Raw genomic sequence first — 25609 nt, forward strand, 5'->3', positions numbered from 1 at the left:
ACCAACGAAATGTTGACACACCCGGGACAAGGAGCAACACGATTCCTTGTGGTCATTTACAGCCACAGCTGGTCAACAGGCAAGATTCCAACGTGCTGGACAGAAGCTCACACCCAGCCTGTCCTGACAAAGGAGAAGGACAGGTGTGATCCACGAAGCCACCTGTCCATCAGTCTCCTCAGCTGTGTTAGGAAGCTTAAGGAAAGACTTGTCAACAATAGACTTCTTTTACATCTTGAGTTGAAATCTGTGTTCACCAATGCCCAGACAGGCTATCGGCAACATCCAAGCACTGCGTGCCTGTCTATCATTAGACATTAACAATTATTGTTCTCTTTCTCTCTCACACACACACGCACAAACACAAACACTCTCGCTCTCTCTTCGTCTCCCTCACACACACACACACACACACACACACACACACACACACACACACACACACACACACACACACAAACACACACACACACACACACACACCCGCACACACACAAACAAACACACACACACACACACACACACACACACACACACACATACACACACAACGCACACACACATACACACAAATACACACACGGACGGACACATGCACACACACACGGACCCATACACACACAAAAAGACAAACACACGCATACACACACACACACACACACACACACGCAATGAACCCATGCAGTCGAGCAGCAACCCTGCCACCTTCTCCCACCGCTCTACTTTCACTTTGCACGGAACCGAAAGTACGCGGAGGTAACTCTAGCGAAGAAAGACACCGCTTACGGTTCTTGATGAACCACACACTTGACGCTACGCCTCCAATTCATTTCCGTGTTCACAACTACCGTAAAGTACCTTGTAAGCGCCCAGTATCGAGTAAGCGCCCACCCCCCACTTTTAGTCCAAAACCGTGCATAGGGTATAGTACCTTGTAAGCGCCCACCCCCCACTTTACACCATTGAAATCAGGGGAAATAAAAATTCCGCACTTGATCTGCTAGTTGTGTGAATGATTTCCCTTTCTTGCAAACCCTATCAAACGCCTGCAAGTCAATGATTAACAAGATGCCGCTGATCAAATCGTACACCGTTGCATTAAGCTGTCAGCTCTTGACTATTTGGATAATAACGCCAATGGAAATGTGTCGCAAACAGCAAGTGAGTTTGGGGAAGATAGAAAAGGGATTCGAGAATCGCGATAGCCTACCCTTTTATGTCACCAGGCCGGAAAGGAAAAGAAGAAGCTCTCTCTCTCTCTATCTGATCTCTCTCTCTCTCTCTCTCTCTCTCTCTCTCTCTCTCTCTCTCTCTCTCTCTCTCTCTCTCTCTCTCTGATCTCTCTCTCTCTCTCTGATTTCTCTCTCTCTCTCTCTCTCTCTCTCTCTGCTCGCTCTCTCTGATTTATCTCTCTCTCTCTTATCTCTCTCTCCCTCTTTCTGCCGAAAACAGTCTTTGGCCAAGTAAAATAGACTGCTGCCCATATCCAGAAGACGTACCCCTTGTTAAAGGGAAACAGAGACACAGTGCGGCCGACAGCGGCACCACTGCAGACAAGAAAAAGATGCTACGACATTTGTCTCCCCAAGCTCTTCTAATGACAATACGAACAAGAAAAACAATGGAAGATAAAAAAAGAAAGAAGATATGATTACGAAGTGATCAAAGATCACATTTCTTACTGAAAACTGCTCGTGCATAGGGTGTAGTACCTAGTAAGCGCCCACCCCCTACTTTGGGTCGGAATTGGTGCACAGGGGGGGGGGGGGGGGGGGGGGCGCTTACAAGGTACTTTACGGTATTTCCAGGAAAGACTTCTGAAAGACTTCTCCATTAAATGTTGTGCTGTGTAGAAATCCACAGAGACAGGTATGTGTCGATAAGTTGTTGTTTTTTACACTGCGTTGTAATTTCTGTGTAAACTAGTTGTCCACAGGCTGTGTGATTCGTAATATCTGCTTTCAGGTTCTTGTGTGGATAAAGTTCAACTTGATAAATAATGTCCAAGCTCAACAAAGTTGTTGTGAGATACAGTCAAACCTGCCGCGGCGACCACCTCTCAGTAACGGTCACCTGCCCCTTACGACCACCCCAAAGGGTCCAAAACGAGGTTCTTTTTCTGAAAGCTAGAATTAACATTTCGTAGCGACCACCTCTCTACAACGACACCTTCTTGGTTGGTCCCTTGGACGATCGTTATAAATAGGGTCGACTTTACCAAACTTTGCAATCAGAGAGAACCGCAGAGGTGTGGTAAAACTGAGACAAAAATAATGTGCTTTTGATAGTGAGTTGATTTGGATCAGTGTTCTTGACTGTGTCAGTGCGTGCGTGTGTCATTCATGGTCATTGTGTCCGTGTGTCATTCATTGTAAGTGTGTGCCATTGGGTTTATGAAGTAAAGAGACACTGGCTGTAGGTCACGTTGTGATTATATTAGCCTTGTCTTGCATACGAGCGACAGCTGCACTAGAAGTAGGTAGACTTGAGAAATAGAGAATGACACTTGGTTTATGCATATCTGTCTGTACTTTGTACGCTTCACCTTTTTCCTTTTGTACGCTTCGGCTGGAGTGTATTGTGCGTCAGTATCTTCTTTCGGTTTTGGGTTACTACCCACACCAGGCGGAATTTATAAGCCTCACCACGATGTGTCAACTGATTCCAGCTATATCGTTCGTACGCCGGATGGTTCCGTTCATACAACGTCATTTTCGGCACTTGGTCGAGGAACAAAATTGCGGTACATCGTGTGGGGCAGCGCACATTCTTCATAATTTTATTATTGCAAGAATTAGGCAGCAGAAGGATTGGGCTATGTGTACAATAAATACCAAGGTGCTTATGCTAGTCGACCTTATGGTTGCACACTCGGGTCAAACGTGGCAGCATTGCATGATTTCCCGACATGTTCTTGTTTTTCTCGCTTTGTAATCAAAACTGACCCCTGATTTGCACATGAGCACTAAAACCATTGCCTGTTCCGACATTTCGCTTGAACAGAAGTTTATAGAAACTAATTGCTTGTGTACAATCACTTGATTTTTGAAAACATGCCGACTCCGTTCCTCTTGAATCAGGCACTAAAATAAAGCCTAATTACTCTAATTAATAAAAACACTTTCATCCCACACCACAACAAACACATCCGCTCGCATCAGTCATCCTATTGCTCTCTCTGGCGTATAACGCTTGCACGGTCAACCTCTCGATCACTGCATTTACACAGAGGGGTAACAGCATAAGACGCATCACACAGCACAACCGTCCCTCGCTAAAGCAAAACACTGATTTTACCTATTCAAATTAGGCGAGTCGGCTATTCCGCCAGACCATTTCAATGGGGTTTTAGAGACTGCTCGGAAATAATACTTATTCCACGATAGCTCAGGGGTACCGTACTCAAACAAAACTACCACCACATTTTCCCTTGACACACGTACCTCGGTATTTATTTTACACATAGCCCAATCGATTTGCTAACCTAATCCTTGCAATATCACAAATGTGCGCTGCCCACACGATTCATCCGCTATCTATTTTCCTCGACCAAGTGCCGAAAATAACGCTGTCTGAACGGAAACATCCGGCGTACGAACGATATAGCCGGAATCAGTTGACACACCGTGCTAGCTTGGTGTCATTTTTCACACGGCCTATAATTCTGATCAGTTACTCAGTCGTTGCTTACAAATCCTTGAGTAAAGGGATGGTTATTTTTGAGAGACAGTGACGGAGAGAGAGAGAGAGAGAGAGAGAGAGAGAGAGAGAGAGAGAGAGAGAGAGAGAGAGAGAGAGAGAGAGAGGGGGGGGGGGGAGAGAGAGAGAGAGAGAGAGAGAGAGAGAGAGAGAGCGAGAGAGAGAGGGGGAGAGAGAGAGAGAGAAAGAGAGAGAGAGAGAAAGAGAGAGAACGTGAGAGAGAGAGAGAGAGAGAGAGAGAGAGAGAGAGAGAGAGAGAGAGATTTTGGACTTTTGGATGGTTTATTGTACTTGTGGCCATTGGCCCATATACAGACCAGGGAAAAGGGGAACGTGGGTTAAGGGACACTACTCTAACATGTCAACACTTCAGCATGCAGTTGTCGACGTAGTATAGCGTGAACAATAAACATAGCAATAAGGTAACACCTGAAAATGATAAAATGGTGGACACAGAATATACACACGTACTTCCTATAAATCTTTTTCTTAAATCAGAATATAATGGACAGCATAAGAGGAAGTGGTGTTCATCTTCGACTACATTTTTGCAAAAACTACAATATCTTGATTCTGAATCGTTTAAGGTTGTTATTAATTGGCAAAACACCAAGTCTGAACTGTGTGAGTGCTAGCCTAAAACAATTAATATCAATATTGGACAAATAACTTTCAACAAGCAGCGAGAGAGAGAGAGAGAGAGAGAGAGAGAGAGAGAGAGAGAGAGAGAGAGAGAGAGAGAGAGAGAGAGAGAGATAGATGGATGGATGGATGTTTTATTGTTCTAATCAATGAGTTGATTTTGACAATTTTTAGACAAATGAAATTGGTGTATAAAACGAAATTAATAAGGGTGTGATACATTGGGCTTTAAAAATAGCCTACACATGCAAATAAGTGAGGCAAAATAAAGAAAGAGCCTGCCAAATGTTGACACATAATCATGAAAACATAGCTTGGAAAGATGATATAACTTAAGCAAACATTGTCAAACGACACCAAGACACATACACAGATATACACGTACAGACACGGACACGGACACACACACACACACACACACACACACACACACACACACACACACACACACACACACACACACACATACATACATACATACAGATACACATGTGTGTGGGCACACACACAGCAAATTATATGCAAATATACACATCTGAAGCAGTCATTAAATGCATACAACAAATGCATGAAACTATTACAGTAGATATCATTATGCTTGATAGTAAAAGCAACACACACACCCGTCGCGATATAAACTTGAATGGTTGAAAACGACGTTAAACACCAAATAAAGAAATATACACACACACACACACTCACACACACCAATTAACGCACACATTTTCCGAGATGAAATGCATAATAAGAAGAGGTTGTAACATGCCAGGGAGAGAGAGAAAGAGAAAGAGGGTCGAGTCAGTCTAAGGGTAATAACCAATGTTTTTGACAGGAGCTTTATATGCTATGCTGATATGCATAATTTACTCCCTTGAAGTATTAAACCCTTTACCTATAGAGCTTCTGTCTTCTAACTAGAAGATACTTACTACTGAAGTCAAAAGTTGCTCTCCGGCTGTGTGAGCTAATTCTCTCTCTCCGTCTGACCATCTGACCGTCTGTCTCTTGCTCTGTGTCTGCTGCCCCACCCCCACACAACCCTTCCCTCCAATCTCAAGCAGTGCTTTTTGTGTTGTTGTTTACTTTAAACACAAGGCAATGGTATTTTACAGACGGCTAAATTGTTGGGCTCGTTACTCTTAGTCGTAAAACGTTTCTTACTTTATTTATTTTTTAGACATAAATGTTTTGATCTGACTTACAATTTCTAGTTGACCTCAAACAAATTCCACTAAACTTTGAAATCCTGTTTTGTGTGTGTGTGTGTGTGTGTGTGTGTGTGTGTGTGTGTGTGTGTGTGTGTGTGTGTGTGTGTGTGTGTGTGTTCACAGAAGTCATCATGGCCGCCGCTTCAGCCAGCAGCAGCAGTGAGCTACCAGAATGCCCTGTCTGCCATGACGGCTATCAAGAGCCAAAGATACTGCCGTGTACACACCTGGTGTGCAAAAAGTGCGTCGTGTCGTGGCTGCACAAGGCAGGGGTCAAGGGAGGCTGTCCGCTCTGCAGGGCCCGCATCCTGCCCTCCACCTCCCGAGGTCAGCGTGACCTTGACACTTTGGTCAATGACCTGCCCACTGACCTGGCCACCATGGCTCTAGTGGACAGTCACAAAACGCCTGCAGTGTGACGTCAAGCTCTGCGAAGATTGCACCAGGAAACACAAGAAGGTACCGGGAACCAGAAAACACGTCATTGAAGACTTGAACAAACTCAGTCCGCAACGATTGGCTGAGATAAACCGCGCAACATGTAACGTGCATGATGATAGGCCGGCTGAAGTCTATTGCTCCACCCACCGAGAGCTAATTTGCATGTTGTGTGCGACAACCAATCATCGCAGCTGTGCAGAGGTGAAGGCCATCACAGACGTGGCTATAGAGAAGAGAAGAGAACTGGAACAACAGGCACAGAGACTGAGGGCTATGGAGACAGCACTGGCAGCACAGGTCTGGGTTTAACCTTTAGAATTTAATTGAGGTTTTTTTCCGTAACATTTTTGTTTAGCTCAATTTCTTTGTGCATTTAATGTGTAATTGTTTTAAACAAAAGTTAATGGGTTTTTGAAGGCTGCTTTTTTCGTTTCGTTTGTATTTCTATTTTTGTTTTCGTTCTGAGATTAAAAGAATGTTAAAACGAGCTGTATTGTCTTTATTTGCTTCTTCTAAATCGAACATATTTTTTTAATCGTTTCCGAGTAAACTTGCATGAGGTTTTATGAGATTATGATCTTAGCGACAGCTGTTAGTGTGGTGAATGTATACTGTATCGTTGATTAATTTCATTTTCAACAACAGCACAAACACTTATCCTTCAAATTCAACACAAAATATTTATGCATTCTTGTTTTAAAACGACTTTTAGAGATTGCAAAGTCATTTGTGTTGTCTACTCGTTCAGATTAAAGAGGTCAAGAGCATGTTCCCCTCCATGCGAAAAAAGGCCAAGGACACGTTCGATGACCTTGAGCAGTGGGTGAAGAAGCGACGTCAGGAGGTCAACACGCTGATACAAGCTGAGGAAGACGCCACCAGGACGTCACTGGCGGAGCTGGAGAAATGGCGGGCGGCCCTAGCACTGAACACTGCCAGCGTAGAAAAGCTGGTTCAGTCAGCGTCTGGAGGGGCTCTGCTGGGGATGGTGAACAGTCTGACGTCACGCCTGAACGACCTGGAGTCACAGACCGGAACGACACGCAAGATAGAGACCGCAGACTTGACCTTCAACTTGCAGAAACTGGATCAACTGAAGGCTGACATCGCCTCACTGGGTACGACAGTCTTTCTGCAACTGTGAAGTTCTTTCCCCTCCATGTTAGTCGATTAGTCACCCCGATGATCTCTTACACCATTAATTGCAGTACAACGCAAAGGCTTCAGAGTCAACAGAAAACTTACTTCACAAATGCAATTGTTTTATGAAGAAGAGAAACTGTAACTACCATCTAATGGTGTGATGATATATGATATATAATGGGATATAATTATGCTGTGTGTGTGTTGAAAGCTGTTTGGTTTGCATTACCAACAGTAGTTGGAATACTCAGACACGATTGGATCGTTTTACATTAGTATGAGACTTGTTTTTTTGCGAGAACGTGGCATTACATGATGACAAAATACAAAATCGCAATAAAGGGCTTACACATAAAACGAACATTTTCAAGGACCGAAATCTGTTTACAGGACAGATAACAAAGCCCACCACGACACCTACAACGTTGCAGCAGCCTACACAGCCAGCACCAGCCACATCTACAGCGACAACAGCGACAACACGGCGGACTGCAGACAAACCCAGATGGGCGGCGCTGGCCAAAGTTCTCAGAGTTGGGGACCGGGTCAAACTGGCATGGGACGATGTGGTAAGACATCGTGTTCCTCTCCTGTCTGACACACAGTTGTCACCATCTCTGTCACTCAGGCGCAGGTGTCACTGGAATGTAACAGAATTTATTAATATTCAGATTCAGCATTTGCTTCTGGTCGCCGTCCGGTAAGACATCTGTATTTGCTTCAGGTGCATCTTAGTTACTGTTGCTGTTCTGTTCATGTGTCACACACTTTATTCCGAAGGCAGTGTAAAGAGACAACACGAAAGAGGAACATGACAATGCAAACACGCATTCAAGCAAACGCACATAATTATTCAAATACACACAGTCACACAGACACAGACACAGACACAGACACACACACACACACACACACACACACACGTACATACGCGCGCACACATACACACACACACACATACACACACACAGACACAGACACAGACACAGACACACACACACACACACACACACACACTACCAATGACATACAAGCAGTGAACAGTGTGTACTGTGTGCAGGACCTGACAGGCACAGTGACGGCCATCCCGTCAAGACTAGCAGTAACACAGGGCTGGGATCCAGCAGGCAGGGTGGACGTGAAGTGGGATGGTGGAGGTGAATACTGTTACTGTATGGGATATAAAGGCCAGTATGAGCTGGACCTGCTGTGACCGCCTTCGTCACCCTCCACCGCTCCCCGCACGATCCAACAGTGTGTTGTGCAAGACGAACCATAACATACAGCTACAAACAATGCTATTGATGTAAATATTTATTATCACCAGTTCATAATTGTTCGAATAAGATAACCCCCTGAATAATTCACATTATTTTTTGGGAATACCTGAGGCATTGATATTAATAGTTCTGCAATATAGCCGTGTCTTGAATCCAGGGGTGAAATGGAGAAAATAAGAGTAAAACTAAACTGTTCTTACGTAGCCTACTACTAGCACAAAACGTCACTGAACATCACACATCCTGATGCTAAACACACTTTGGAACAAGGACAGGACACACGCTTCAGTCACGTAAAAAGGTCAGCACGACATTAATAGTTTCAAAAAGCCAGATGGTCATCATCAAATACATTTTTCTCGTGGAAAACGTGATCTCAGAACTCTTTTGCGCGATCAGTTATTCCTGAATTGTACAACAGCCACCACCAAGAATAATTGTCTCCCTTTATATGGGTGTACGCGTTCTGATGTACAGTATGTTCTCTGCTAGTTGACCCCCAAGTATTGGTCGGGCTGTTTTGACTTCTTATGTTGCAGCCAGTCAGGTTATGTAATTTGGTTTTACCTCGTCTTGTCTGTAATAAAATTAGTTGCAGTATACTGATAGTTATGCCTGTGAAATGCAGAATGTGCTTTTTGATTGTTGAACACAATACATATCACCCTTTTCTCCAATTTTGGAGAAAACAGAACATATTCTGACTTTGTTTGTTAGCTTCTGTAGATTTTGCTACTTAATTTTTAATTTTATTTTTTATATTGGGGTTTTGTGGGCTACATCAAATTTCAAAGTATAACAAAAATAGAAACAAGTCGCGTAAGGCGAAAAAACAACATTTAGTCAAATAGCTGTCGAACTCACAGAATGAAACTGAACGCAATGCAACGCAGCAAGACCGTATACTCGTAGCATTGTCAGTCCACCGCTCATGGCAAAGGCAGTGAAATTGACAAGAAGATCGGGGTAGTAGTTGCGCTGAGAAGGATAGCACGCTTTTCTGTACCTCTCTTCGTTTTAACTTTCTGAGCGTGTTTTTAATCCAAACATATCATATCTATATGTTTTTGGAATCACGAACCGACAAGGAATAAGATTAAAGTGTTTTTAAATTGATATCGACATTTTAATTTTGATAATAATTTTTATATTTTTAATTTTCAGAGCTTGTTTTTAATCCAAATAATTATAACATATTTATATGTTTTTGGAATCAGAAAATGATGGAGAATAAGATAAACGTAAGTTTGGATCGTTTTATAATTTTTTTTTTTTTTTACAATTTTCAGATTTTTAATGACCAAAGTCATTAATTAATTTTTGAGCCATCACGCTGAAATGCAATACCGAAGTCTGGGCTTCGTCGAAGACTACTTGACCAAAATTTCAACCAATTTGGTTGAAAAATGAGAGCGTGACAGTGCCGCCTCAACTTTCACGAAAAGCCGGATATGACGTCATCAAAGACATTTATCAAAAAAAGGAAAAAACGTCTCGGGATATCATACCCAGGAACTCTCATGTCAAATGTCATAAAGATCGGTCCAGTAGTTTAGTCTGAATCGCTCTACATACACACACGTACACACGCACGCACGCACAGACACACACACATACACCACGACCCTCGTCTCGATTCCCCCCTCTACGTTAAAACATTTAGTCAAAACTTGACTAAATGTAAAAAAAAAACCGACTTTATTTCTGACGTGTTTTCATAGTTCTGAATTGTCCTGGATTTTTGCCTTGGGTCTGTGCGCGCGTGTTCCCTGTGTGTGTGTGTGTGTGTGTGTGTGTGTGTGTGTGCGTGTGCGCGCGCGCGTGAGTGTGTGAGTGTGTGTGTGAGATAAACCTGGATGTTAGCAAGAGCGCTGTACTTCAAAGAGACGCTTGACAGACTGCACACAGAGCTGAGTGAAGCACAGCGTCTATTGACCCCAATCCAAAAGTGACCTTACAACAGATAGGTCAAAGTGAGACAAAACAAACTTTTGTTCTCTCGTCGTCCGCAAAGCATTGACGATGGGAAAACGCTGTGTCTGTTCCCCGATATACTTCAGTACCAACTATCCTAATTAGCAAACGAAGTACAATATGATATTCGTTATTACTTTTCAAGACAGGAAGCAGACTACGTACGCATCACACACAGACACGTCCTGCAAAACGTGAGTGATCTTTGAAGAAACTGACAACCTGACCTACACGACTTTTTGCGTTTGTTCGCGCTAACAATTGAATTTGGGTTCGTGCGCGCGCGTGTGTTAGCGTTCAGATTTTGGACTATTCTTTTTGAAACATTGTTGTGTCTTTCAAAGTTTTCCAGTCGTTTGCAGATGCGTTCTCTCTTCTACGCAAACACTACCACACAAAAAAGAAGAAGACAAAAAGTCGATTTTTTTGCGCAAAAGAATGTGTATTGTTTTGGTGAAAGGGCGATGGTGTTTTTGGAATGGTTTCGGGCCTGTAATGATTATAACAGACTTTTCGGACTTTTGTCGTGTGTCAAAGTTTTCTTCCACGCTATGTCGGTCTAACTCCGGTTCTGTCGTCGTGAGACATCGACAGTCTGCAGGGCCGGACTACCGGGGGGGGGGGGGGGGGGGTTATGGGGGTTGCGCAACCCCCCCCCTATCCTAAACATGTACCTCACTTATTTAAAACATTTTTTATTATTGTTTATTTTATGCCGTTTCATGCAAGGAGCGACCATTTCTCTATCTCAGAATATGACCTACCCATCAGCTTCAGGGGGCTTTGCCCCCTGACCCCCACAAGGGGCTCTGCCCCTTGACCCCGCAAGGGGGAACATCCCCCTGTACCACCACTGGCAACCCCCCCCCCCCTCCTCTTCGCCTAGTCCGGCCCTGGGGCCAGTTTCATAAGCCAGAAACACAGTCAACCAACTGCAGTTGTCCGAGAGAACCACAGTAATCCGACGTTATCGGGTTTCACGAACAAAATTTCAGTCGGCCGACTGCGGGTCGTCTCACCGGAAGTTGGCCAAACACGGTGATGCTCTCCCCCCAACACTGTGTTCGGCTTACTGCGGTAAACCGAAAATAAATGTAATTATCCGCACAGTCAATGGCAGAATGCTCACACTTGTTTGGATTGTGAGCCAAACCTTGTGATTGTTCTTCGAAATGTATCTATCATGACGCAGTAATCCAGGAGACAAGTCAGGGTTATGTCTTGAAGACGTCACATTATGGCGTAAGATGGTTCGACGTCACGCGAAGGAATTACTGAAAGTCTCGGTCATTGTTATTTTGAGCGGGCCGAGACTTGTTTTTTCTTCGAAATCGGCCATTTCCACGTGCGAATGAGCAAACGGAAGTGGTAATGTTGCTAAATTTAGCCCTCGACTTGGCCATTCGGATTACTGTACAGTCGGTCGACTGCGGTTGTCCGCGGGTGACGGTGATTCGCTCATGAAACGCGCTTTTCGGTGACCCGGCGATCAACCACAGTCCATCAACTGGGCAGTCGATCGACTGTCAGTCGGTTCACTGCTATCTTATGAAACTGGCCCCTGGTCTGATGTGGAAGAAATGTCTGTCACACGACGAAGTCCGAATAGCGGGTACTGTGCTCATACCCAGACAGCTATAAGCTATATGGTGTGGAATAAAAGTCTGTCACACGACAAAGTCCGAAGAGCGGGTACTGTGCCGTGTATGTGCGTGCGTCCGTGCGTGCGTTCGTGCGTGGGTGCGTGATGAACATGTGTGCGTACGCCCGTACATATATATAACCCGAGCGTTGCTAACACTAACAGTAACAGTCTTGGCAAAAATGTTATGTAAACCGAGACTCAGTCCATCTGTTGTGACATCATGGCCAGGCTCGTGTTCATAATGACGCAAGCGATTCTGACGTCATCGTGTGTATTCCCTTCGGCTTGTCTGCGGTTCCATTCTTGGCTCTTCCAGAAACAACAATCTCGCAAGCTTAGACTGTCTGTACTCAGTCTGTCATGACCGAAGCCTTTGCAGATACTGGAAGAGAGGGAGTGCCTTTTAGTTAAAACCACGTTCGAAGTGCTCGTGTGTCTTCATTTTGACGATGATGCTCACGATGATGCGGACGTGTGGAATGCAGAAAGCCTTCAAAAAGAACACTGTCATTTTTGTGTATATCTTGTGAATGCTAGATCTAGTTGGTCTGTCCAGAAAGACTACGATCTTTTCCCAATGATTTTACATGAATGCTAGTACGTCTATTCTCAACAAAAGGCAACGATGAAAGACTGAAAATCTTCGTAAAGAACACCACCATTGTTCTGTACTATTTCATGAACGCTAATAGGTCTGTCGACAAAGGAAGTCGACGACAACAGACTGCACTTTTTTTTTTTTTTTTTAAATTTCACAACTAGCTGAACAGACGGAGGCATAGACACGTGTCTTTGTAAATGAACTGGTAGTAGTGACAGAAAAGAACATCTTCATCAAAAATGAACTCGTCTGTAAAAAAATCACACAGTCATACTTAGCTTCAAATGAATGTTCCCTGCTTGCAGAAGAAGTGAGAAATACAGACAAAGAATGTTGTGATGTGATTGATAACCGAAGGTGTGAGAAACGCAGATACATTTTGCGACAAATGAACGTGTTTTTGTGCTAGAAAATGAGATGAAAGACAAAAAGCACAAAGTGAAAAGTTTAAGCAAACGTTGTCAGCGATTGGACACAAATTGAGAACGGAAGAAGGTTCAAACAGGGAATGAACATAATGAACACATCAAAGTATTGCTTGTTCTGAAAGTTAAAAGCCACAATGAAACACATGTATTCAGACCGTCTGTTCTCGGATTTCAATTGGAAGCGGGAAACAAAACGGCAAAAATATAAACGTGTTTTCCAAGAGCTAGACAGAGAAGATGGCTGGATCGCAAATCGATGTGATATGGCAAGTTGTTTGTGTGTGTGTGTGTGTGTGTGTGTGTGTGTGTGTGTGTGTGTGTGTGTGTGTGTGTCTTTGTGTGTGTGTGTGTGTGTGTGTGTGTGTGTATTTGTGCGTGTATGACTGCAGTGTGTGTGTGTGTGTGTGTGTATGTATTTGTGCGTGTATGACTACAGTGTGTGTGTGTGTGTGTGTCTTTGTGTGAGTGTGTGTATGTATTTGTGCGTGTTGACTGCATTGTGTGTGTGTGTGTGTGTGTGTGTGTGTGTGTGTGTGTGTGTGTGTGTGTGAATGTTCCTTACAGCGTTCGGGTAAACTGTTTACTTTTTCGGTTTTGCTTTTGCTTGCTTTGTTTCCAATTATTCTCACTAAGTTATACTGCAATGTTGAAAAACAAAAGATGTCTGTTTTCACCATGACAAGGACAGCGCAAGAACAATGTCACAATGTTCGCCTGTGGAAAATTCTTCAAGACACAAACAATAAGAAAAGCAAAAGCAAAAGGAACAAGTCGCGTAAGGCGAAATTACTACATTTAGTCAAGTAGCTGTCGAACTCACAGAATAAAACTGAATGCACTGCATTTTTTCACCAAGACCGCATACTCGTAGTTTTGTCAGTCCACCGCTCGCGGCAAAGGCAGTGAAATCGACAAGCCAGAATAGTGCGGTAATGGTCGCGCTGAGCGGGATAGCACGCTTTTCTGTGTCTATCTTCGTTTTAACTTTCTGAGCGTGTTTTTAATCCAAACATATCATATCTATATGTTTTTGGAAGGAGAAACCGACAAGTAATAAGATGAAATTGTTTTAAAATCGATTTCGGACATTTTATTTTAATCATAATGTTTAAATTTTATATTTTTAAATTTCAGAGCTTGTTTTAAATCCGAATAAAACATATTTATATGTTTTTAGAATCAGAAAATTATGAAAAATAAGATGAACGTAATTTTGGATCGTTTTGAAAAAAGTAATTTTAATTACAATTTTCAGATTTTTAATGACCAAAGTCATTAATTAATTTTTAAGCCTCCAAGCTGAAATGCAATACCAAAGTCCGGCCTTCGTCGAAGATTGCTTTGCCAAAATTTCAATTAATTTTATTGAAAATGAGGGTGTGACAGTGCCGCCTCAACTTTTACAAAAAGCCGGATATGACGTCATCAAAGACATTTATCCAAAAAAAGAAAAAAATGTCTGGGGATATCATACCCAGAAACTCTCATGTAACATTTCATAAAGATCGGTCCAGTAGTTTACTCTGAATCGCTCTACACACACACACACACACACACACACACACACACACACACACACACACACACACACACACACACACACACACACACACGCACCGTGTTAACAAAAACTGATATTAACATTACTGAAGAAATAAATTTAATAGAAGAAATAGCAGTGACACAAAATGTTATGAGGGAAACAATTAAATAAATCACTCAATCCTTTATAAAGAAGTTATCATTATAGCAGCTATGTTATGAGGGAAACAGTTAAATAAATCACTCAATCCTGTATAAAGCAGTTATAATTATAGCAGCTATCTCCTTTGGCGTTTTCAGGTTGGACATGCCTACAGGCTGGCTGATTCTCAGTATGACCTCATTCTGAGAGCCAATTTCGTATCCACTGCCCTCTGTCGGGACTGGGCATCTCGCAACCGCCGTTGCTCTCGCCAGTCAGTTTACGTCACCAATGACATCCAGAAGCTTTTGACGCAGGCAAAAGGACCTGCGTCGGACGAGTCCCTGCCAAAAGGTGTCCAGTATTACCGGAACACAACCATTGGAGCGGCAAGACTAGCCAGCGGGAATAATGTGAGATTGACTGAAAATGTTTTGACTTGTTTCATGCACGTGCGTTGTTGTTTGATTAACAGAAAATGTACTTATGTTTCATGCATGTGCGTTATTGTTTGAACTCAGGAGAAGGATGTAGGTGTAAGTGTGCGTGTGTGTGTGTGTGTGTGTGTGTGCATGGTGTGTGTGTGCGTGTGTGTGTGTGTGTGTGTGTGCACGGTGTGTGTGTGTGTGTGCACGGTGTGTGTGTGTGTGCACGGTGTGTGTATGTGTGTATGCACGGTGTGTGTGTGTGTGTGCGTGCTTCTCCGTCAGATGTTTGTTTGCCCGTCTTCTTTTGCAGAGGGATAAGGGGGACGCCTTTCTCTGTCTCTATGTGTGCACGATTGAGTGAATACTACCTATATGTTCCAAAATGTCTGTCTGGCAGGCGATATTCTTATACATGTTTAAAAGCATGTCGATCTGGGTTGTTCACTTGTACTTCGAGGGGTTTGTCTGAAACACGTGGTGGAGATTGAGCTCATGTGGAAAAGGTTACCTCACGAGAAGCACTGAAGAGTATTCACTCTCTGACTACCCATGCAAACAAAACAGAGTTATTTCCGAACATCGTCTATTATCTGTGTCGCAGAAGTTGTTTCCAAATGCGTCAACTTTCGTAGTAGTCGGAGGCTTGTCAATCTGACTGCATCTCTTTCGACTTCTCTTGTCGGTGCAGTGATACATCTGTTGTAGACTGGTTGGTCCGGTGTCAGAATAATGTGACTGGGTGAGACATGAAGCCTGTGCTGCGACTTCTGTCTTGTGTGTGGCGCACGTTAAATGTCAAAGCAGCACCGCCCTGATATGGATGGCCCTTCGTGGTCGGCTGGGCGTTAAGCAAACAAACAAACAAACAAACAAATATGTTGTAGCAAGACATCGAGTTGTCCACATGTGTGAGCCCCGGCCTGCATGTTGCCAAGGAGTTCCTGTTGCCAGCTTGTTTGTTGCAGGATTTGTCAACTTGTTATTGTGCAGTCTGTTTATCAACACTGCTTTCAGCAATGTGCATCTCACGTCAGTACAGGTCTGTATGTTGCACGAGCCGCCTCAAAGTTTGTCAACTTGTTTTTCTTGCAGTCTGCCTATCTGACTGCATTCCTTGCTGCATCTGATGTCAGCACAGTTGTGTCTGTTGCACGAGCCGTCTCAAAGTTTGTCAACTGGTTTTTCTTGCAGTCTGCCTATCTGACTGCATTCCTTGCTGCATCTGATGTCAGCACAGTTGTGTCTGTTGCACGAGCCGTCTCAAAGTTTGTCAACTTGTTTTTCTTGCAGTCTGCCTATCTGACTGCATTCCTTGCAGCATAGGTTGTCAGCACAGTTGTGTCTGTTGCACGAGCCGTCTCAAAGTTTGTCAACTGGTTTTTCTTGCAGTCTACCCATCTGACTGCATTTCTTGCTGCATAGGTTGTCAGCACAGTTGTGTCTGTTGCACGAGCCGTCTCAAAGTTTGTCAACTTGGTTTTTTTTGTTGCAGTCTGCCAATCTGACTGCATTCCTTGCAGTATATGTTGGCAGCACAGTTCTGTCTGTTGCACGAGCGGTCTCCACGTTTGTCAACTTGGTTTTTTTTGTTGTTGTAGTCTGCCAATCTGACTGCATTCCTTGCAGTATCTGTTGCGAGCCCAGTTTTGTGTGTTGCACGAGGCGTCTCAAAGTTTGTCAACTTGTTTTTTCTTGCAGTCTGCCAATCTGACTGCATTCCTTGCTGCATAGGTTGTCAGCACAGTTGTGTCTGTTGCAGCTGACTCCAGCGTTCTTCCGATGGTTCAAGCGATTAGCCTCCAAGGCCCAAGCCGTTGTGAAGGAGGGGATCCCGCCGTCTGAAGCAGTGAAGAGGTTAACCATTCCCCTGGTTACCCCATACATCCGTATCCAAAATAAAAGACTGAGCGGAGCTGTTTCTCTGACGGAAAAGCCCAAGTGAGTACTTTTTAAAAAGAATGGTTCTCTCTTGTCTGTTTTCATCTTTTCAATTCTTCTTTTAATGTTTTGTAGTCTTATAGTCTAATAATTTCTGTCCTCCAGCTTTTTTGCTCCGTTGTTCTGTCTTCTTCTTCTTCTTCTTCTTCTTCTTCTTCTTCTTCTTCTTCTTCTTCTTCTTCTTCTTCTTCTTCTTCTTGTCGTTCGCTGTTAGATCGTCAGTCCGGACTGCAGGGCGAAACGTGCTGTCGCTCCGTTGTTCTCACATTCCGTAAAAGGTGCATTTTCTAAGCAACAAATAGTGAAAGTCTTGATTTGCGTTCAAACTATAGACTTTTTGTAATAACTTTGAGAGGAAAAGTTATCGAGGAAGAGGAATAATCTAAAAATGGAATTAGTGTGTTCGTTATAGTTAGACTTGTGCAGTTGGTGAATCGTAATTTTTTTTCTGGCACAATATAGATGCAGGCCTTTGTCCTGCCCTATAAAAGTCTCATTGACGTAAAAAAAAAGTACATAAAAAAAGTACATACAAAAAGTACATATTAAAAGCACATTACACTTGCACATTGATAGGCTTCCATTTGAAACGTCGATGTTATCATTGTCGATTGACGCCCGACCAGTCGGGCGCCAATCGAAGAGAATAAACTGGAAGTTTGAAATGGAAGCCTGTCAATGTTATTGTAACTCAATCCATCTGTGACCAAACTTGTTTATGCTTTCATGCGATTGCAACAAGGCCGATATGATTCCGTTCTGTTCACATTCTACTTTCAGTTCACTTACCTACGAGCGTCAAGTCCCCAGATATGTGTTTGCCTAATAATGATGATAATATTAATAATAATAATAATAATAATAATAATAATAATAATAATAATAATAATAATAATAATAAGGGTATTTATAGGGCGCAAATCCTAAAATAGTTCTAAGCGCCTTACAATCTTAAATATAATAATCTTAATAACAGCAACAATACACAACAAGCGCCTCATATCAATAGGAAATGTAATAATTTTAATGACAGCAACAATACACATTAAAAACAAACAAACTTTAAATAAATGGAAACGCAATCACGTACACAATACACAATTCAAATGAATCTATCGTTATCAACTACAGTCTCAGAGGTTCGCGACACATAATGATGGGACACTTTCCCACACGCACACACACACACGCGCACACACCAACGCACACACACACATACACACACACACACACACACACACACACACACACACACACACACACACACACACACACACACATTACCATCCTATCACTCTGCTCTCGCTTAATTTTTTCACATATTTTTTCTCGTCTTTTTTCGTGGTCGATCAGAAGTACAAGTAATCCCTCCTCTCAAAAGCAGTCTTTAAAACTGACTAACGTTGCCAAGGTGAATTCATACATCAACTATTGAAGTCTCGCGATCGACGTCGTCACTAAACCAATCTTCTTCGAACTACCGTTCATCAATGAGGCTCTCTTTGTTCTCGGAAGAAAAGTTTTTTACTTTTTGGTTTTTTTAGGGTGGGATATGCGATTTTTAGCATGTGCCGAGGTAAAAAGAACAAGTCGCGTAAGGCGAAAATACAATATTTAGTCAAGTAGCTGTCGAACTCACAGAATGAAACTGAACGCAATGCCATTTTTCAGCAAGACCGTATACTCGTAGCATCGTCAGTCCACCACTCATGGCAAAGGCAGTGAAATTGACAAGAAGAGCGGGGTAGTAGTTGCGCTAAGAAGGATAGCACGCTTTTCTGTACCTCTCTTTGTTTTAACTTTCTGAGCGTGTTTTTAATCCAAACATATCATATCTATATGTTTTTGGAATCAGGAACCGACAAGGAATAAGATGAAAGTGTTTTTAAATTGATTTCGACAATTTAATTTTGATAATAATTTTTATATATTTAATTTTCAGAGCTTGTTTTTAATCCGAATATAACATATTTATATGTTTTTGGAATCAGCAAATGATGGAGAATAAGATGAACGTAAATTTGGATCGTTTTATAAATTTTTATTTTTATTTACAATTTTCAGATTTTTAATGACCAAAGTCATTAATTAATTTTTAAGCCACCAAGCTGAAATGCAATACCGAAGTCCGGGCTTCGTTGAAGATTACTTGACCAAAATTTTAACCAATTTGGTTGAAAAATGAGGGCGTGACAGTGCCGCCTCAACTTTCACGAAAAGCCGGATATGACGTCATCAAAGACATTTATCAAAAAAATGAAAAAAACGTTCGGGGATTTCATACCCAGGAACTCTCATGTCAAATTTCATAAAGATCGGTCCAGTAGTTTAGTCTGAATCTCTCTACACACACACACAGACACACACACACACGCACACACACACGCACGCACATACACCACGACCCTCGTCTCGATTCCCCCTCGATGTTAAAATATTTAGTCAAAACTTGACTAAATATAAAAACGGATTTAACATTTAAATGGTACAGAAAGTTTGTAGCAGCCATCTTCAGCGGATTTTCTTTTTTCTGTTATTTTCTAGAAAATGTAAAATTTGCAATGTCTACAGCTTTGAAAAAGCACAATATATCAAATGTATCATTTCCTCATGTTTTTTTTTAAACAAAGGGACGTAATTGCTTCTCGTTTCTTCCGAAACTCAAAGTGACTGGGAAATGTCGCTGTCTCTGCGGTGATACTAATCGGAAAGGAAGAAACATGTTTCAAAGGCGGTTTCGCGAGTGAGAATTGTGTCTGAGGACGTTTCACTGAGGATTTACGTTTGCAAAGTTAGTGGTTGCAGCTAGGTTACGGCGTACAGGACTTCTGGTAGCTGATCAGTCGTTCGAAGCAATCCATGTTGTAGTAAGGTGTCCACGTGTTTTCTCTACGTGTTTTCTCACCGGAAATTTTGGTTCCCCCAAAAGCCGTATGGCCTTCACCTTGCGTCTGTTAACCAAGCTTGGTCACGGGGTCCTGCAAATCGTGAATTTATTATTTTCACTGATTTGATCTCTTCAATCGTATTGCTCGTTCTCGTCTATCCTCACAGTTCTGTTGCTCTTCTTATATTTTCTTTCACCCTACGCACATCAGTTAGTCCATATCCATAGTCATTCTTGTCTGCTCCGTTTCTTTTGTTGTTGTTGTTGTTGGTGTGTTGTTGTTGTTGTTGTTGTTGTATTGCGGTATCCAGGTTTCTTGCTGGTGAAGGTTTTTTGAAGCGCTTCGTTCTATGAGTTCTGCTTTCTTTGTCTTGAAGAAGTTTTAGTAGGGTGTGTGTGTGTGTGTGTGTGTGTGTGTGTGTGTGTGGGGGGGACCTTTGTCAAAAAGTGTGTGTTGATTAGGCTTAACTTGTTTGATTTGTCTGTTTTTGTTTTCTTGCTTCTTTTTACATTTAGTCAAGTTTTTTAATCTTTTGTCTCGGTGGTATTGCTTGCTTGCCGTGGTGTGTCGTTTTGATTGCTGCTTGCTTGAAGTTGTTGAACTATTTAGAAACACTCAGGCGCGTAAGAAAACCACACAGACTTACGAAGAGAGAGAGAGAGAGAGAGAGAGAGAGAGAGAGAGAGAGAGAGAGAGAGAGAGAGAGAGAGAGAGAGAGAGAGAGAGAGAGAGAGAGAGAGAGTACCGTAATTTAGAAATCCCACTTAAAGCAGAATCATTTTCCTTTAAAATGCAAGCAAAATCAATACTCGGCAACTGCCCGTGTGCCTGATGCATCCTTCTGCCCCACTGTTTTCAGCCCAGCCTACGCTGAGCTTTGGAAGGACACGGCAGACAATCTACAAGCAGTCCTGACGAGAAATAAGGAGCTCGAGATGTTCGGGCAGATCCATGTGCAAGTCCCTGCATGGAGGCGCCACTTGAAACACATGGACTTGGAACACTATGCTGAGATGCGTCACAGACTCATCGACAACTGTCGGTGTGGGTGCAAGAATACCCTCTTCAACTATGAGTGCAATAAACAAATCCCAAAGTGTCTAACAGAAAAGCTACGTCTTATCTCCGACCTGCTGAAAATCCTGTATGAGCAGCATAATGCTGATATGGTTACCAACTCAACCCTGCAGCCTCCGGCTCGGAGGTGCTGCTCGCTAGAATCATGTTCTGTTTTGGGTCACGATCATACCAATAAGCCAGCGCATTGCTGCTCACCAGAAAGGTGTGAGCTAGTGTGTCAGAATTTCCCCCCACCAGGACAATACAAGGTCCATGTTAGTTACAAACTGCGTCCAACCTTTGCAGATTTTTCTGCCAACAAGGCCCCTTTGACCTCTTCGGCGCAGGATCTTTCAAGGTCAAAACGTAGGAGACATTCCGGTGCTGCAGGGAACGACCCAGAAGCTTCTAGTTCAAGAGCCGCGTCCCAGCACGAGGACATTCAGCGACAGGTGAACAACGTAGTGTCATTCCTGCTGCAACAGCCCGTAACGGAGCTGAAGTTCTTCAAGAGACACCCTGATAAGCTGCGAAAACGTCTGAGAGAAACGTACATTGCAAATAATGGCCCTGCAGGTAGTATGCACGGTGAATCTTCTTCAGACAACCCAATCGACTCCGGGATACACATCTCCTTGGATCCAGTTGAGTCGTGTATTACTACTAACATTCTGCAAGCAAAAGTAGAACCCGTACCAGCTTCTAAAAAAACAACTCGAAAGTCGTGTCTTGCTGACATTATGCGCGCGAGAGCAGCTCCCGCTAAAAAAGCAACTCAAAAAGCTCGCTCGAAGGTGGTACTCCAAAAATCAAAGCTATCAGACTGTCGGACGGTTTCTGATCATACAAGAGAACCGAACACCTCAACCAATGATTGGCCTGATCCTTCCCAGGCCACTGTTCAACATGTGGACAGTGCTATCGACTCCGGGATAAATCTATGCTTCAATCAGATGCTGGTCGAGTCGTGTATAGTCGATATTCTGCATGGGAGATCATCTTCTGCAGCTTCTAAAATGTCGACACCGAAAGCACATCCATATTTGGCAGTCCCAAAAGTAACGTCCGCACACTCTGGAACGCAAGGGAATAGAAGCGTTTCTCAAACTTTCCAGATTGCTATACCACACGCGTACACCTATGCAACGACTAAACCATCAACCCAGGAAGCCTACCCGAAGGTGGTACCCAAAACTTTAAGGCCATCAAACTCTGGAATGCAAGGGAGTAGCAGCGTTTCTAAAACTTTCCAGATTGCTATACCACACGCGTACACCTATGCAGCGACTAAACCATCAACCCAGGAAGCCTACCCGAAGGTGGTACCAAAAACTTTAAGGCCATCAAACTCTGGACAACCAAGTAAAGGAAACGTTTCTAATGCCCAGTTTCTTAGACGACACACGTGGACTCCTGAGGGTACAACACCCTGCGCCGCTTCGGCCAAGGCTTTTGCAGCACGTCCGTCATCTACCAATAACAATAGACCAACATCTCAGTCTCTGTCAGCGAACACTGGACGTTTGAATAAACAGTACACGAATTACACAAGACGTCGTAGCGCACATGAAACCACTCGCGAAACAAACGGCTCTGAAAGCTCTGGGGTTTCAACCGAGTCAGCGGAAAAGCGTAGCAGTACAGACAACCAAAGTGAAACAACCTCTTTTAAAAATCCGCCTGGCAGTATGGACGAAAATCGCAGAAGATCCATTAGCTTTCGTACCGCTTCAACGAACAACTCGGGAAACCAAGGCGACTACGACAGATGGGCAAGAGTTACGGCAACAAGATACTCAATGGTTTCAGTATCACCTCAGCCTAGAAAGAAGACATCCTCACAGGGGAGACCTGGCAGCGTGACAACCAATCAAACTAGCCTTCCAGGAAAACCAGAGGCGCCAACCGTCAGACAATCCGACCAACCATCTGTAGCACGACCTGGTAAAGATAATACAATCAAGTTATCCACTGCCCGAAAACTTCAGACCCCTCGTTTGATCAGCTCTACTGGCGGTAGTGTCCCTCTCGGTTACATGGCGGTTGGTAAGCAGAGCTACAACCGCAAAAAGTGTGTTGCTACTGCCAAGACCCACAATAAACAGACACAGGAACGAAAAACCTCAGGTCACCATACACCATCAAAGGCGCAGAACCGTCAGAAGTTAAACCCTCCCAGTAGTGGTGACACCTCACCCTCAGTAAATAAAAAGAAACTAAACCAAAACGTACAGCGCCTGGTTCAAGATATCTGCACGAACATTGGAAAACTGATCGTTGATTTTATCCCATCGGAGCAAGACAGAAAGCACACTAACGAAAGGGAGAAAAGCAAAGTTGGGGAAAGAATACCAAGGAGCAAACGAACAAAACAAAAAGTGAAGCTCAACGCAATTGCAAGTTTGAAAAAGAAACCGGAAACTCCTACTTATATAGCTGAGCCGCTACCAGTAACTGTACACGTCAACGCACCAAATCCCCAAAAAGTAACAACCATGAACAAGTGGAAGAACTATGACAACATAAACGCCAAGAAGAAATGCAATACAAATAAAAGTGAGCAGAAGCCACCGTCAGCCAGCTCAAAACTTCAGGCAGTAAATACAAGCCAGCTTAGAGCAGCCAAGGTATCGAATATTGTACAATCTTGCAGGCGTACCTATGGGTTTGTAGAAGTTAATCGTCCAAAACGAAAACGGTCTCCAAAGTCGAAGAAGAAAGCAACTGTAACTTACAGCCCTGAAACACTGACACCAAGGGGCCGTGCATCACCACCCAGGTTGGAGAAAATGCCCATGAGAGTTCCTTCATTGCAAGCAACTGGTTCATTGACATCATCCGCACAATCAGACGGGTCAGACTCTTTCCATACCACACGATCTTTCCCAAGCAGATCTTCCATTTCCATTGGCAAAGCTTTCAGAGACTCATCGCGGTCTGTGACTGGGAAATATGCCGATCAAAGAAAAACGTTCCCGAGGAGCTCAGACGACTTGGACAAAAGTAGGTATCATTCTCAAGCTAGTCGCCGAGCGGGATATTCTGCCGCCCAAAGAGCGCCGCAGTCGCAATCTCTTTCTCAATCTTGGGAAACGTCTCAGTCTTTCAAAACGATCAAGTCAACGGAAGGATATCCGACTTTGAAATCACCGCCAACAGTAAAGCAAGAGTCTCGGTTCTCAAGGGCTTCCAAAGCTGTCAAGTCGTTTTTGTTATCTCCGTTTCCATCGTCCACTGAGTCCTTCTTTTCCAAATCGCCCCAACCTTCAAAAGGGCTCCCGTCTTTGGAAGCATCGCCAAAAGAATCTCCATCGTCAAAGTCATCTCTACCTTTAAAGGCTGCCGAGTATTTGATGTTGTCTCAAGGTTCCCTGTCTCCTTATTCCAACGAATCCCAATCTTCCAGGGAAGTTCTGGTATCTAAACCGTCTGTAAGTGCTTGGCAGAGAAAAGACTTGCCCACGAAATATAGCAAAGAAACTGATGTATCCCCAACGTCAAGAACCCAAGCATCTCCCAACCTTGACCTCAGTTCTGCATCGCCAAGCCTTTCTTCTCCCTATTTTGCACCATCAAGATCAAAGTGCAATCTACCTCTGTCTGCACGCAAGACCAGAACAAGTGGTAACGCATACCGTTTGGAATCTTCGTCCAAGACGTCTTTGCATAGGCCGAACATACCGCCCAAGGAAAGGCCAACATTTGACACAACCGCGACGTCATCGAATCTGCTGCTGAACGCAATTTGCATCTCCGTGTTTGAGGCGCTAGAGACCACTCTGACGTCACCACATGACGTAAAGCCATCCGTGAGTAGTTTGCTTTCGGCTGCAGCTGAAATCACTAAGGATCAAAAGCTGATGTGTTCTCTCTTGGAACTAGTCTCTAATCCCATGTCCTTACAGTCTGGAGTGTGAGACATAAAACATACAAAGCCCTGTGTGGGTTTTTTGAAGGTTGAGTGAATTCTGAGGTTGAACGTCGAAAACTTAAGACGGCAATGTTTAACGTAAAAAAAAAATATAAAAAAAAAGAAAGAAAAAGAAGAAAAAAAGGAAGAAAGAAAACGAAGAGACAATTATGTTGCGAACATACGAGCTAATGATGAATGATTTCAATCAGTTAGGCGCTCATTGTGATTCCGTTTATGAGTACAGTATTTTACGTTCTGAACAAAAGGATTTGGGTTGGTTACTGGATGGCTTGTTGTGTGTGTGTTCATTTTTTTAATTGATGTATTATGTGTTAAAGGATAGAGTGCTAAATTGAATGAATGAGTGTCAAATAACTACTGACATGGTATACTTTGGAACTGCAAGTCAAAACTACAATAAGGCTCTGTGCGCATGGGTTTAATGCACATTTACAAAAGCTATGAGTGATTCAATGGATTAACGTATTATATCCTTACCTATCTATATTTGATATAATGCTTTTACAGTTATATACTTATAAACACATATGTGTTTGCTTGCATATTAAAAAAACAAACATATTTTGTGGCTCTCGAGTTTCACGTTTTCACACTGACACTTGTTACAACAGTTTAGA

At 43.1% G+C, this 25609-nt stretch overlaps 2 protein-coding genes across 2 annotated transcripts; both read left to right on the plus strand.

The window, feature by feature from the left end:
- Positions 1-1817: 1817 nt before the first annotated feature.
- On the plus strand, positions 1818-9013 carry LOC138975647 (uncharacterized). The gene is made up of 5 exons (XM_070348382.1): positions 1818-1869; positions 5673-6287; positions 6739-7108; positions 7524-7702; positions 8194-9013. The coding sequence occupies exons 2-5, from the start codon at positions 6153-6155 to the stop codon at positions 8344-8346; spliced, it is 837 nt and encodes a 278-aa protein (XP_070204483.1). The 5' UTR covers positions 1818-1869; positions 5673-6152; the 3' UTR covers positions 8347-9013.
- A 3480-nt stretch (positions 9014-12493) lies between these two features.
- Positions 12494-25553, plus strand: LOC138977135 (mucin-5AC-like). The gene is made up of 4 exons (XM_070350046.1): positions 12494-12538; positions 14904-15158; positions 16933-17111; positions 20859-25553. Exons 1-4 carry the CDS (start codon positions 12494-12496, stop codon positions 24973-24975), a joined length of 4596 nt encoding a protein of 1531 aa, XP_070206147.1. The 3' UTR covers positions 24976-25553.
- Positions 25554-25609: the final 56 nt, after the last annotated feature.

The sequence above is a fragment of the Littorina saxatilis genome, linkage group LG9 (assembly GCF_037325665.1).
Source record: "Littorina saxatilis isolate snail1 linkage group LG9, US_GU_Lsax_2.0, whole genome shotgun sequence".
Lineage (NCBI taxonomy): Eukaryota > Metazoa > Mollusca > Gastropoda > Littorinimorpha > Littorinidae > Littorina > Littorina saxatilis.